This window comes from Sminthopsis crassicaudata, chromosome 4, assembly GCF_048593235.1.
Source record: "Sminthopsis crassicaudata isolate SCR6 chromosome 4, ASM4859323v1, whole genome shotgun sequence".
Lineage (NCBI taxonomy): Eukaryota > Metazoa > Chordata > Mammalia > Dasyuromorphia > Dasyuridae > Sminthopsis > Sminthopsis crassicaudata.
The window spans coordinates 441,766,963-441,781,383 of record NC_133620.1 but is presented as its reverse complement, the minus strand read 5'-3'; the positions used below and the strand labels follow the sequence as shown (position 1 = coordinate 441,781,383).

Genomic DNA, 14,421 nt, shown 5'->3' with positions numbered 1-14,421 from the left:
AAACAAGGGGGGCGACCGGAATTCAAAATATCGCCCCTTAGACAGACATTCTTCTGTACCTATCCGAGTTAACTGCGCGCTCGACTGTGACCAATGATCGTAGGCTGTAGTATTTTGCCCCGCCCAGAATCCTGATCGACATTTATATTGTCCATTGGCCTATAGAGTCCCCGAAGATTCGACCAATACGTTGAGATGTTGGGTGGGGCTTCAGATAGGGGGTTGGCTGCGCTGTGTCATGGAGGCTCAGTAGCCGAGCAGCCATTGAAGGGGAAGGAACTGCGTGTGTGTGCGTGTGAGCGCGAGTGTGCGGAGAGGGCGGTGGGGGCATCCGAGTTTGAGTCCCAACTCCTCTGACTCCATTTGCTGTTCTTATTCCCCCACCTCTTTCTGGTGGTGGTGGGTGTAATCTTTACCTTTTCTGTATCTCTTCATTCATTTCTTAACCTTTTTTTTTTTTTTTTTTTTCTTGGAGGTTGGGGGTGGTGGGAAAGAGAAGGGAAAGGAGGAAAGGGAAAGGGGAAGGGAGGAGTGTGAGTAGTGGAGGAGGAGGAGGCCATGGATTTGAAACAGAAGATTAACCTGGAGTTAAGGAACAGAGCCCCCGAGGAGGTGAGAGAAATCATCCCCCTCCCCCCTTTTGAGACGGCTTTTGGGGGGTCTGGATGGTAGCCGGGGTTTGGGGGGGTGGTGCAAACAATTCACTGTCCACATGGGGTAGGGGAGGGAGATGTTTAAGTTTTAAATCACCTTGTTTTTCTTCGAGATTGACAAGGGGACAGTTTCTCGGGGGTGTTGGGGACGTCCCTAAGCCCCCTGTCTTCTCGTGAGTTGGGTTTCCCCCTCCCTCCCGCCGTTGGTGGGGTGCCGCTGCTGCTGCTCCCCTCTTGGGGGCTGAGGCGGGATTTGGCGCGCCCCTCAGCCCCCTCCCCCCAGCGGTCAGAACCTCGGAGAAGTTCTTCCAACTACTCCAGTCAACTCTAGGGTGGGTTTTTTTTTGGGGGGGGGTGCGTTAAGAAAATAGAAAGAAGGGCGCCAAGGCGTCGATGCTAGACCTGGACCTTCCAGGTGCTTCATCTCCGAAATGTGGACGTCCTAGCCTTTCGCCACCGCCTCGGGGTGTGCGTGTCACCCGCCGCCGTGTCCCGAGGTCCTCGCGACCCCCTCGGCACGCTTCCATTCTCTTGTTCGGGGTGGGGGGGCGCAGCTTGCGGGGGTTCCGGTCGGCTGCCCTTCTTGGGGAGAATCTGGGTCATTTGCGGTTTTTATCTGACTAGGGTTAAGTTTTGGGAGAAGCCGCATTGGCCGGAGGGGGAGGGGACAGGGATGGTAGGGGACGATTCTCGCCGCATCCTCCTTCCCCCCAGACCCGGAGGGGAGGAAATTTCCTTCTCTTAAACGGCACGAGCACCTTCTCGGAGGGGTGGAGTCCCTCCAACTTTCGGGGTCTCTGCCTGCGTGCCCAGACCGCCCCCAGCTCGTGTACTGCCCCCGGATTCGGCGCGGCTGGGCTCCCGGACTTTCCGGATGCCTTTTTAATTGGGGGGTGGGGGAGGGCGGGAGAACCACGCACTTTCTGCCTTTCTCTTGTTGCGGACCCGGGGCCGCTCCCGTCTCCCTTCTCCGGCCAGGGGACGGCCCCTGCTCCCCGAAGCGCCCCCTCGGTAGACCGAAGAGGCGCACTCTAGCGGCCCTTCTGCGGGGTCCGAAGCCCGCGGGGGATCTCTGGGGAGCGGGCCGGGGCGGTGGCGAGGTCACGGAGGCACGCGGTGCCCGCCATGCCGCCTGGCAGGTAGCGGCGAGCGCCCTCTCCCCGCCGCCCCCGCCGGCCCGCGGAACCCGGGAGCGAGCAGGGGAAGGACGAGACCGTGCCCTGCGCCAAGCCCGGGCTGCCCCAGGAGACGCGAGCGGGCCGGCCGCGCTCGCGGGGAGCCGCTCGAGGAAGACGTACAGTTACACCTGAGATTGTGCCGGGGACTGTCGGGATGGGGGCGAGCGCGGCCCGAGGAGCTGCGGGACGCGGCTGCGGCTCCCGCGGCGGGACTGAAGTTGGCGGCGCGGGACGGGGCTGCAGGCAGGAGGAAGTCGGGGCCGCCCCGGGTTACCGCAGCCTGCTGGCGGAAAGCACTTCTCCGAGCCTGATTAACACTCACCGCCCCGAGAGGTGTGCGGACACCTCGGGCACCTGTTGACTGAGGCTTGCTTACGCCCCGGGTGGAGTGTGAGACTTACACCATTCCCCCCTCCGGTCTTTTACCTTTACGGGGATACCTCCTGTAGGAGAGTCAAGTTGTCAACTTGGTCTAGCCGGTCTTTTCTCATGCTTTCGGCTTTCTGGCCAACAACAATTACAACACGTTTCTGTGTTTAAGATTGTAAAGCGACTTGGGCCACTGAAAGCATAGCGAATCCGGGGCTCCCCCAGAAAGTTTGGTTGCTCAGCAGTATTTGTCTTAGAGGTTGATGCCGCCCCTCCTGTGGGGGAGAGGAGAAAAGGGGGCCCCTCCCCCAAATGTCGCTATGGTGGAGAAAGTAAATAACTGTTAGTAATGGGGCTGGAGCTGTTTTGGGTGCTACTGTTTGGCTCTGACGTCTGAATTGCCAGTTTCACTGGAAAGTTGGGATAGGTTCTGGAAAAGATCCTGTCTGACCTTTCCTTAGGAAGGGTAACAAGGTTTTCAAGGTTTTTTTAAAGGATGACTGGTGACGTTTGCAAACCAAAAAGCAGATTTAAAAGTAATTTCATCACTCTGGGATCCTTTTTCATCCGTCTGGGTTAAAAAAAAAAATCCAAATTCAATCCTAACGTGTATAACTTTGGATACTGTTTGAAGTAGTGAAACATGATGTCCGTTTGTGTCTTACAGACATACTTTTTGGTTGTTTGGAGTTGAGGGTGATTTTTCAGCTGCAGCCTCGGTATTTCACAGTTACTGAGTATCATCTTCTCTCGGAGCCCCTGGGGTTTAGAGTTTGCTTAAGTACATGGCCTGGTGTTGACCTGTTACAAAGCACTGTCAGGATCATTGGCTGATAGGATCCCATGTGATTTCTCTTTTTTGAAGATTTTATTTTTTGGTTCCAAGATTTTAGAGCAGGACACCAACTCTTTTTCATATTATTTAATAGGTGATTTTAGACTGTCCTCCAAAACCTGCCAGAATGAAAAACTATGTGAGACAATTGGTTTAAAACTGGTTGCATTTAGGAATCCTGTTGCTGAGTAGTTTTCCAAAAAGCTGAAGGATCATTAATGTTTTCTTTCAAAGGTGACAGAGTTAGTCCTTGATAACTGTCATTCTGTCAACGGAGAAATTGAGGGCCTCAATGATACTTTCAAAGAATTAGAGTTTCTGAGCATGGTCAACGTGGCTCTCACCTCTCTGGCTCGGCTCCCCAGCTTGAGTAAACTTCGGAAGGTGAGTTTCCCTTGGAAATATTCCCTTAAAAGCAGCATGCTTCTAGAACCAAACGTTCTTGTAATGTTGACCTTGGACTAAATTAGCTTATTCATCTATACCTTGGTTAGAATTGTTTAAAAAATAAGAAAAAAGGTTTTATCAATCTCTCATGTTGTATCAGTTCTGGGATTGTTTCTCTCTTTTAAGTTTAAATCCTCTAGAACTCTGAATAGATTTGGAAATCTGACAGGTCTTATTCCTTGTCCTGTCTAAACTGATGCTATGAAACCTTAATATAACAGTTGAAGATAATCCTTTAGCTGTGAACTGCCAGTTACCATAAAGGGGTTCTACAGAATTAATTTAAGGATTCAGTTAAACAGAAATTTGTTAAATACCTATTATTTATAAGTCACTGTATTTAGGGAATCTAACAAGTAAGGATAGTACTTATTTTTAACATCACTCTCCAGGAAGAGAATTTTTTGTTTTGTTTTGTTTTTTAAATGGTTTGAATATTTTCATAGCCATTCTTTTTTCTCTTCCTTTTGTGTAGTTGGAACTTAGTGATAATATTATTTCTGGGGGCCTGGAGGTCCTGGCAGAAAAATGTCCAAATCTCACCTACCTCAATCTGAGTGGCAACAAAATCAAAGATCTCAGCACAGTAGAAGCTCTGGTAAGTAAGGATGTGTAAAAGAGTTTGCCTCAGCTGAACCTGCTTTTTAACTTGATGAGTATTTTGAATTATATATGGCCATAATTGACAATATTTTTATGTAGCCTTAAAATCTGTAAAGTGTTTTACATACATTATTTCCTTTGATCTTTTATCATCTGAGTATCATCAATAACTTGATAATTGTCACTTGTTTCCCTTTTATAATTTCTGAATTTCTTATATGTTGAGATAGGTACTTAAATGAGAAAAGTCTACTTTAGTAGAGGGATGTAGTTAAGTCTTAGGGTCTGAGGATTTAATTTGGATTTTCTTTGTCTTCCCATCCTTTGGGCCATTATTTCATGGTTTGCTAATTTTGGGATGGGGGTGGTGGTTAGGAAATGGAGAAAAATATTGATGATGTTGCTGGCCAGTGATTTGATTTGGAAAAAAAAGATTGTAGCTAGATTTCACTAAATCATGATTAAGAGTTAGCTGTGATTTTGTAAATAATTAGAAAAATGTCATTTTCAAACATTTCATGTTTGAACATTAGTGTTTTCAATGTTTTCAGTGTTGAGTTGTTTGTAAATAAAATTCAAGACCTTAAAGCATTTATATAAGACAAGCATTTTTACCCAAGCTTATTATAGGTTGCTTAGACCAAGCTTTAACGATTGCAAAGCACTTTACTTCTCCTATCTTGTTTGCTTTCTGAAGAACAACCCTTGTGATCCTTCTGCTTTGCTAGGTAGCTGTCTTATCTATCTAGATAATTAAAAAATGAGCAGATTTTATATATGTACAAGTATATTTGGTAGATAAGCTAGGTACTAGTGCTGAGGCAGCTAGGTGCAGTAGTAAATAGAACGTTGAAGTCCATGAATTTGAATGCTGCTCCATACATTTGATAGCTATATGACTTTTGATCCATCTCTTAATTGATCAAAACTAATCTTAGACTCAGTTTCCTGATTTGCAAAATGAAGATAATAATAGTACCTACTTCCCAGGTTTATTGCTCAAGTACCAACCTAGATAATATTTGAAAACCTTAAGGTGCTATACAAAGGTTATTATTATTAGATGGGAACTCTATGAGTGATAAACATTTATATAGAGAAATTCCAGGTGAGGAAACTCACTCAAGTAATGCAGGTTACTGTGTTTTCTGCAGTTTATTGACTTATAGCGTTGTCTGATTTACTGAGAGGTAAAGAGACTTGCTTGGGGACACACAGATGTGTCAGAGGTGGACTTAAATGTAGATTTTATTGACTTAAAGTTCTCTATCCATTATACATGCTATACAACCTTTTTATATTACATATAAATATAAAATCTATGTATATAGTACTGTATAATTTTACAATGCTTTTCTCACACTAGTCTCATAATAGAGATGTTAGAAATATTAATACTCCTATTTTGCAAATGAGGATACTGAGGCAACAGAGAGGTTAAATGTCTTGTCCAAAGTTAAGCATGTGCATTTAGATCTGACTCCTGGTCAGGCTCTTTCTAATTTATCATTTTGGATTTATCTCCTTTAATCTAGTAGTACTTTGAGATGATAGTGTGGATGGTATTTTAAAATTTTGGATATAAATTTTAACTTTGACTTTTCAGCAAAATCTTAAAAGCTTGAAAAGCCTTGACTTGTTTAAGTGTGAGATCACAAATCTTCAAGATTACAGAGAGAGTATTTTTGAACTGCTTCAACAAATCACCTATCTGGATGGATTTGATCAGGAAGATAATGAAGCCCCAGATTCTGAAGAAGAGGAAGAAGATGAAGAGGGTAATCTTTTTCAGAAGCATTCATAAAGTAGCATTAAATATAGTCTTCACTGTAGCCATGCAAATAGAAACTTAGGAGTGAATAGGTGGAGTAGTAAAATATTTAAAAAAAAAAAAGAAAAAAAAAAAAGGAAGAAAACAAATGTGTTGGCCTTGAATCTTCCAAATTCCTTGATAAATAATTTACTAACAGTTATATTATTGTTATGGAACTCAATGCTGGTAAAAATATGCTGACTTTTAAAGCTTTTTTTAAAAGTGATTTTAAAAAATAAATTGGTATAGATGAGTTAAATTAAAATGAAGATTTTTTTTTTAAGTTTGGCATCTTAAAATCCACATATTAAGCAGATCATTTTTGGGGAGGACATTCTTTATTACTAATGATGACAGTTTTTGTTTCAGAAAGAAATTAGAGAGTTTTGATGATAGCAGAGATTAAACATTATAATTAGATCAATTTATTTAAGTCTCTTTAAGGTGAACAAAATCAGGGACTTGAAATGTCATAAGTATTTCTGGCATGCTTGAATTAGCTTAGAGTTTGGGATGACTAAGGCAAGGGTAAAAAGATCATACTGACAAATAACAGTTGTCCTTTATTTACCCATTCTTTTTACTTTAAGATGATAATGATGAAGATGAAGATGAAGAGGAGGATGAAGCAGGTCCACCAGGAGGATATGAGGAAGAGGAGGAAGATGAAGATGAAGCAGGTTCAGATTTGGAGGGAGAAGAAGAGGAGGTGGGTCTCTCATACCTAATGAAGGAAGAAATTCAGGTAAACACTTTTCACCATCACCCCAAAAATTGTCTTTGACATCATATAAAAAGTGAGTTAAGTAAACACAGTCCCTGGTCTCCAGGAAGTAAAAGTTTTTTTCACATTGTGAGTTTACTTGACTTTTAGAATTCACAATCCATTTCTTCAATGAAAAATATGCTGTAATAGATTTGTGACTTGATTATTGGGGACAATCTCCACCCATCCATACTTTCTCAATTCTTATCCATTTTTTTCTAAGAACCTTTTGTAAAGGACTCATCAGACATGTAGACCTTCATCTGGTTCTTTTAAATTTTTTGTGGATATCAGTAAAACATTTTTATTGTACATTCTTGTAATGTGCTGTTGTCTCCAGAAGCTGCCGATTGCTCTCTGGGAGGAGATCTGCTGTGTTAACTCAAATCTCTCAGACAGATTCTTCTTCCAGTAGAGAGCCGTCTTCCCTTCCTGCAGAGAGCCACCTCAAGTCTCGTCCAGAAAAAACTCTCTCTTTCCTCCAGAGCTGCCCTCTGCCCTCTTTTATCTTTTACCTAACACATTCTCATTCTTTTTTTTTTTTTAAATTAAATTTATTTAAAAAATTTTTTTATTCTTATTTTTGATGCATATCAAGATGCTTTATTTTCTCTCTCAATAGCATATATTACAGTTCATTAATATAAGATTTAAAATAATCTTAATAATTGATGCTTACAATGCTTGCATGATTCTTAGAAATTCTGAAGGGATGATAAATAACATTTACCACCTCTTTAGAATTGTTAGTTATATATGATTTAATTCTGTGTGTACGTGTTTGTATGTGTGTATAGAAACATTTCTAAATGAAGAAATAAATAGTGCAGAAATATTTATATTTTATTTACTTCAGATTTTGGGGTGAATTTGAGTATATAGTAGTAAAATTTTAGATATTCTTCATTGTATTTGACTAAAGCTGAATTATAACTATTGTTTAGCAGTGAATTGCCTCAATTTATATTAGCATTTGTAATTTATCTTTTCCCTAAGCTTTTATTACACACCTAACATGGAGGTTTATTTGCTAAATTTATCTTAGTTCCTCTGCAAGTAGCAAATGCAAGAGCATAAATACTCTATTTAAAAAATTATCTTTTTTTGTCCAAAAAGCTCATTATTGTCCAGTGAGCACTGAACCTAAATTTTGTTGGTTTTTTTTGAAAAGCCTGAGGTGAAAAGGACATTTTATCAAGTATAAGACCAAATCTGGGATAGAATATTTGCAACTTTTTGATCAGCACTTTTAAGTGAAGCCTAAGAATAGCACCAACCAGCAGAGCTTTTCATTTCTGAAAAACCTTTCTCAGTGGTTAAAATGAAGTCTGATTTCTGGGAAATCTCCAGAGACTGTGCTGAGTTATCTGAGAAGAGAGCAGAAGTCAGACTAGATTGATAGTTCTTCGATGAGTGCTTTTTCTCTTTCCACTCTCTAGTACTTATAGGATATGGGGAAATAAGATGTATATGATGCGCTTTGGAAAAATTGGGAGCTATGATATCTCGTGTTAAATATAAGTATCAACAAGGAAGCATTTTACTTTCTGCTGATAAAAAGCCAACTATAATTCAATGACTTATGTTTTTAAAGTGAGCCTAGTTTTTGTTGGAAGATAGTTTTATAGATCAGATTTTCAAAATAAAGAGATTGAATAAATTGATCTAATTATAATGTTTAATCCAGTATCAGAAAGATAACTACTTTGACTGAAGAAAAAGGAGTAAGTGTTTATATTAAGTGTTTATATTAAAGTGCCTTCTGTGTGCCAGCACTGTGCTAAGCACTTTACAGATATTATCATATTTGATTCTCATACTACCTTGGGGGGAAAACTGAGACAAGCAGGTGAAGTGATTTTCCTAGGGTTACATAATAGTGTCTGAGGCTGGATTTTAACTCTGGTCTTCCTAACTCTAGGCCTAGTGCTTTAATCTTTTTACTATCTAGCTGCCTGTTAATGGACTTATTAAAAACATTTTTTTAAACAAAAATCTGTTTTTTGGTCCATTCCCCACCATGTTATAGAGTGAAAAGAGCACAGAAAAGAAAACTCAAACCCTTGAAACATACATAATCCAGTCAAATATGTTTTCATTGTCTGTACCCAAAAAATAGCTATTCAGTACCTCAAGTTCATCACTTCAGTCACAATTATCTGGGATTTCAATCCACACCCTGATTCCTCAGGCTCTTTCTGTTCCCCAATGCTGCTTTTATAAACTCATCAGTGAGATGTGTATCTCTTAACTGCACTTAACTAATTTAGATACCAGAGAGTATCTACAGTGTGCTTATTTGGGCCACTTCTTTATACTGGTTTCAACACAAGGTATTGGTTGCCTGCTTCATCCTTGACATGTTCAGAGTATCCTGCACCTTTTGGGTCCAGTGTTTCTGGAAACTATGACAACTTAAGAAAACATGTTAAGTTAAATCCAGAGCAACATGCTTCTTTCCTGTCTATGTATCTTTAAAATGGTGAAAGGTAAAATATAGGGGAAAAAAACTGGTTTTTGTTTTGAGTTCAGGCTTTTAATTTGCTCTCAGATCTTACTGTTAAACTTCCATGGTGGCTTCAGTATTTTGTATTCTTTTACTAGATCTAGATTTGTTAGATCTAGAGATTGCTGTTTTCTGACTGAGCATGTAAGCCTCAGCCTATGCTGAAATGTGAATTAAGCAATTTACCTTGGGTGGGCCTCTGAATGGCAGAAAATTGAGGTTCTGTCTTCTCTATAATCTATATCTTACCCTAAATCTATGCTAGAGTTTTATTAACTAGTTTTAGTATTTTTTTTTAGTGAAACAGTAGGAAATTTCTGCAAATAGGCTTGATCTCCTTTTTTCACTCAATATTTCTTTATTCCATAAAATTATTTGCTCCTTTACGGGCTGGTAGCAGAATGGATTTAGTAGCTCACCACTTATTTCCAGTTTACTTATTTGAACTACCATAAACACAACCAGAAAACGCTTCCAGGCTCCCCAGTTAGCTAGAAGGAACAATAAATAACATTTATTCTTAACATTTAAGAAGAACTTTACAGTTTTATTTCATTTGATTTTCATAACAAGATTGGGAAGTAGGTGCTAATATTATTATTCCCATAGACTGAGGGAATTTAAATGATTTGTTTAGGGTCACATAGCTATTGTCTGAGGTGGGATTTGCCTCCAGCTTGGCCATTCTGCTGTGCTACTCTACTACTTTAATAGATACTGAATAATTTAATTATAAGTCTGCTTTAAAGGTTATAAACTCACCTAAAAAGCCATTCACAGATTAATTCAGCTTTTATAAATCTTTTTGTGTTCAGGTTCCCAGTACTTAGAAGGAAGATGAGGGGTTTGAGTTAGAGATCCTATGTACAGACAGGGGTAAGAAGTGATAGCAAGGGGAAAGACCAGAAAAAGTATTATCATAATCTGAGAACATTTCCTACAATCTTCTCTTATTTCAGCACAGCAGCAGAGTTGATGTTTATAATCTTGAATGATCAAATAAATTGTGTCATTGTTTAAAGAAGGCAAGGAAGTTCATTTTTTTTTAAATGGAAATAAAATTTGTACTTAAAAGAATAAAACTCCTTAACTTTCCAAATACTCCCTATATTATATACTGATTCTGTCTCCAGTGATTGTGTGATTCTTGAAATATGATTCTTAAGAATACACGATTGTTTTTAATTGTCTTTTATATAGGTCAGGATCATTCCTAATATAGAGAGAAAAGTAATTATTTATGTATGACTGAATAGCCAGGATTAATTTCAATTTTGGCTTTTTCATTCACCTTTAGAATACAAGGCCCATTTCTGTTGAAACAATCTAAATTATCATTTATTTTCTTAAAGAAATTAGACATTTTGTTTGAATATTAATGTAAGGGCATATGGGTCTGGCAATATAGATGGTTTTTAAAATAGCATGTTAGAATAACATTTTTTTTGTTTATACAGGAAGTCTCCCTCCCCCTACATTTAATTTCTGTTCATTTTATATAAACTTTTGTGTACATATTATCTTGCTTGAAGTTAGAGACTATTTCTTTTTCTCTTTGTATTCTAGGACCTAGTGCACAATAGCTTAATAAATACTTATTAATTGTGTTGAGATGATTTATTGACTGTTTTGCATTTTAAGGATGATGATGATGATGATGACTATGTTGAAGAAGGAGATGAAGAGGAAGAAGAAGGTAAGGTTTATTAATGACTTTATAGTTTTTTGGTGTAATTTAATTCAAAAATTGCTCTAATTTCAAAAAGAATTTACTTATTTCATCTTTCCTCAGCTTAAATGTCTACCTTTAAATAACTTCTTAAAAGGTATATAAATCTTTTTAAGAGCAAGTTCTTCAAATTTGATTCATGATAAGTTTTATTCAAGAGTTTTACAAATTTATTTTTGAAACTTAATAAGATTCATGATTTCATTTTTTTTTTTAATTACTTTTTTCCTTTTGGAAAGGAGTCAATCTCTTGATTTTGCAGCTGAAATTAGATTATATACTGAAGTGTTAAATTAAAAGAAGCTACTATTTTATTAGAAATTTATGACCCTGCATATGTGTATTTCTTAGTCTTTTCTATTAGAAATATTTCTATTTTTCTATTAGACTTATAAAAAGAAACAGCTAATAAAGCTAATAATTAAGTTATCTCTGGGCTTCATTTGTGACTATATTTCTATAATCTATAATTTCTATAATCTATTAAATTAGGGTGTTTTGCTTTCAGAGTCACAAAACAATTTCAGTGATGAGTTTTTTTAAAATGTCCTACATGATTTGGCCACAAGGGTGCATGATGAACTGCTTCACAGTTGATTATTTAGATCTGTTAAGTATTTTGCAATAAATTTGAATTGCAATAACTTGAGAGATAATATACAACTGATTTTTGACCTTGAAGCTTATAAATTAATATGCCTTGAGTCTTTTATTATATAATTCTGAATATTAAAAAAGTTCTCCCTTTTATTTTAGAGGAAGAAAGTGTTCACGGAGAAAAGAGGAAACGAGATATTGAAGATGAAGGAGAAGAAGAAGATGATTAAATGGACCAGACTCCAGGATTCTATAGAGTTTGCAATAGAATGATCTTGTTGATCTCTTGTTTCTTTATGTACCATGCTGTCCCTACAGAAGATAACATGTAACTTTTTATAGGAAAGGTGTGGTTTTACTATTTTTGCCTTTTTATCATTCCAAATAAGATTTGTTAGCCTGTTAGTGATAACATACAGTACATAGAAAAAAAAAAATCAGTCCTATATAATGATTGACCCCATAATCAAATTCCCTAGTAATTCATTCGAAATCTTACTTTTCTTACTCAAGCTCAATGTTTTGGTCATAATTAGTTCACAATTAAAATATGGCAGGTTTTCCATGGGTGTAGTATGGTGCATTTCATTCATAAGGTTTTAAAGTTATTTATAAACTAGTTGAAATCAAAGTTGCTATTATATGCTGTAATATGAGAAGTTAGTAGTCTCTCTTTGAGATGAAAAAGTTGGTTATATTCTTTAGAGCTGGCCAGAGGTCTAGTTAGAAGATAGTGAGTTTTTTGATGCTAACAGTTTATTTTAAGATTACATAATTAAATCGGAAGCAAAATGGTGAGGGTTCTGTTCAGAAATAGCATTTTTGTAGTTTATTGTTGAAGAGGCTACTAAAACCTGTCTCAAATCAGGTGGCTGTTTAGATCTTTGTGTTTAAAAAGAAATTTGATGTATTCCAGGTTCTGAGCATATATGTGAACCCTCTCTTGTTTAGGCTACAAGTCATGGCATGACAGGGTTCTTTAAGGTATACATTCTGTTATTTTAGCAGTTTCCTTGCTCTTTTTGATTTCTCTTCTTGTATGGACAGTCTTATTTTTATTTGACGAAATCTAGCAAAAACTTTAGATCCTTCCCTCAACCATCTTTTCTTGCTTTGTTTGGATTTCTTATACCCCTGAAGGAGAGAATTGACTAAAATTATCTCAAAAACAGACATGATTGTCCCCATAACTTTGTACAAGAGTCCCTGCTTACTCTGAATTTCTCCTGGATGATATTGGGAATTAATTGTATCAGGGTAAAGTCAAAAGGGGATTCCTGAACCAGTATCAGAATCCTTTAGATGTAAAATAGCTGCCTGTGAGTGATTATTGAGGCATTCTATCCATAGATAGACTTTACATTTAATGTTTGATTTCTGAATCAAGATTTGGATGCCACAGACTAGAGGTTTGCAAAGCATATTTTATTTTCCTGATAAGAGCTTTAAATTATTCTTCCCATCATTATGAAGCATAACTAGCTTTTACGACATTTGAATGGCATCTTTTAGGCAGTTGGCAAAACATATTTGAAACTAGATTGGTTTTAAGATAAAGATTTATTTTAAAATTGATATTCATAAAGAAAAGAATTTGGGAAAACTTTGCCATTGTATGTGTGCACCTGTGTGTTTTTCCTATTAAGTTTCCATGTTTTATGTAAATTCTAAATTTTAAAAATAGAAATATATTTCCCAATTTTTTTATCATGAAGGTTCACTTTATTATAATTGCTATTTGTTAATCTTGACTATCTCAAACAATTTTTTCCTATAAATTTTGAATATTTGTAACTTAACTTTTACAAAATCAGTATCAATAAATGGTGACCATGTCTCTTTGAACTGAAATTATACTTTTTTCCTTTATTGGGTCACATTTAACTTACTTAAAAGAATACATTTTTTTTCTTTTTTTTCTTAGGGCTCAAAGAATGTGACCAGTAATTCTGGGGTTCCCATTGAAATGTAATTATAAAGTTATTTGTAGAGAAACCCAATTAATAAAAAGTTAGACTGGTTAAGTGAAAACAAATTCTTGGGACAGAGTTGGTGGAGTGATGGGATGCTTAACTAACAGTTTACTCATTTTTAACAGCTGAAATGCAGCATTTCGGGCACTTTGCATTCTTAAATTCCTTATATCACTTTTGGCTTTCAAAATACCTGTTTTAAAATTTAATCTGCATTAAAAAAAAAATCAGTCATCTTATTGTGCAATCAGAATTAGTACAGTTCCTTTATTTTAAAGCCTCCAATAACTTCTAAAACTTACTTTGCTTGGTGGGTGGTATTTTCATGCAAATATGTAAGGGAAGGGGTTTTATATTTTGTAGAGGTTTTTGTCCTATTTTAATGCTCTTTGTAAGGCTGTATGTATATAGTGTGTTAAGTCCTTTAAGAATTTCTCTCCTAAAAATCTTTGAAGTTATTACTTTTTGTGCAACTGTGTTTTGAATAAAGCCATGACAGTGTTAAATAAACAAAAGTCCAGCACTCTTCATTTTTAGTTGTAGCATTCATTGTTTCTTCTATGTCTACATTTGCTATAAATTATTTCTGAAACAGAATTGTATCAACTCCATTGAAGATCTTTGTTATTGTTATATGGATTGATTTTTGTATGAAACATTCTCCCTATTCAGTAAGACCCAGTGGATTTTTTAGCTCTGAAATTCTCTGTAAACAGACTAAGTAGAAGAATATTGTAAAAATTTCTGAGCTAATATGTTAGATGTTAAGAAAAATTTCACATGAATTGCTACTTTGTTTTGAGATTTTTTTTCTACTAGACAAAATAAATACTTCTTAGCTCTTGAAAACAATCTATCAGAGGGCAGCTAGGTAGCGCAGTAGATAGACCACCAGCCTTGAATTCAGGAGGACCCTAGTTCAAATCTGGTCTCAGACATTTAACATTTCCTA

At 37.2% G+C, this 14,421-nt stretch overlaps 1 protein-coding gene across 3 annotated transcripts; it reads left to right on the top strand.

Annotated features, from left to right (window-relative positions):
* The first annotated feature begins 219 nt into the window (after window positions 1–219).
* ANP32E (acidic nuclear phosphoprotein 32 family member E) lies at window positions 220–13,984 on the top strand. 3 transcript variants are annotated; one of them, XM_074263362.1, is made up of 7 exons: window positions 220–612; window positions 3,270–3,419; window positions 3,958–4,080; window positions 5,692–5,863; window positions 6,489–6,643; window positions 10,812–10,866; window positions 11,656–13,984. In XM_074263362.1, exons 1-7 carry the CDS (start codon window positions 559–561, stop codon window positions 11,724–11,726), a joined length of 780 nt encoding a protein of 259 aa, XP_074119463.1. In that variant the 5' UTR covers window positions 220–558; the 3' UTR covers window positions 11,727–13,984. The 3 variants fall into 3 exon arrangements, with proteins under 3 accessions (XP_074119463.1, XP_074119464.1, XP_074119465.1); XM_074263363.1 differs by having other exon boundaries at window positions 249–612; window positions 6,489–6,607; XM_074263364.1 differs by lacking the exon at window positions 220–612 and adding an exon at window positions 946–985.
* Window positions 13,985–14,421: the final 437 nt, after the last annotated feature.

Bases quoted from the DNA above. Each gene is read 5' to 3' on its own strand.
- ANP32E (XM_074263362.1), top strand. From the start codon at position 559: ATGGATTTGAAACAGAAGATTAACCTGGAGTTAAGGAACAGAGCCCCC. The intron at 613-3,269 runs GTGAGAGAAATC...TTTCTTTCAAAG, and splicing joins GGAACAGAGCCCCCGAGGAG to GTGACAGAGTTAGTCCTTGA. The intron at 6,644-10,811 runs GTAAACACTTTT...TTGCATTTTAAG, and splicing joins TAATGAAGGAAGAAATTCAG to GATGATGATGATGATGATGA.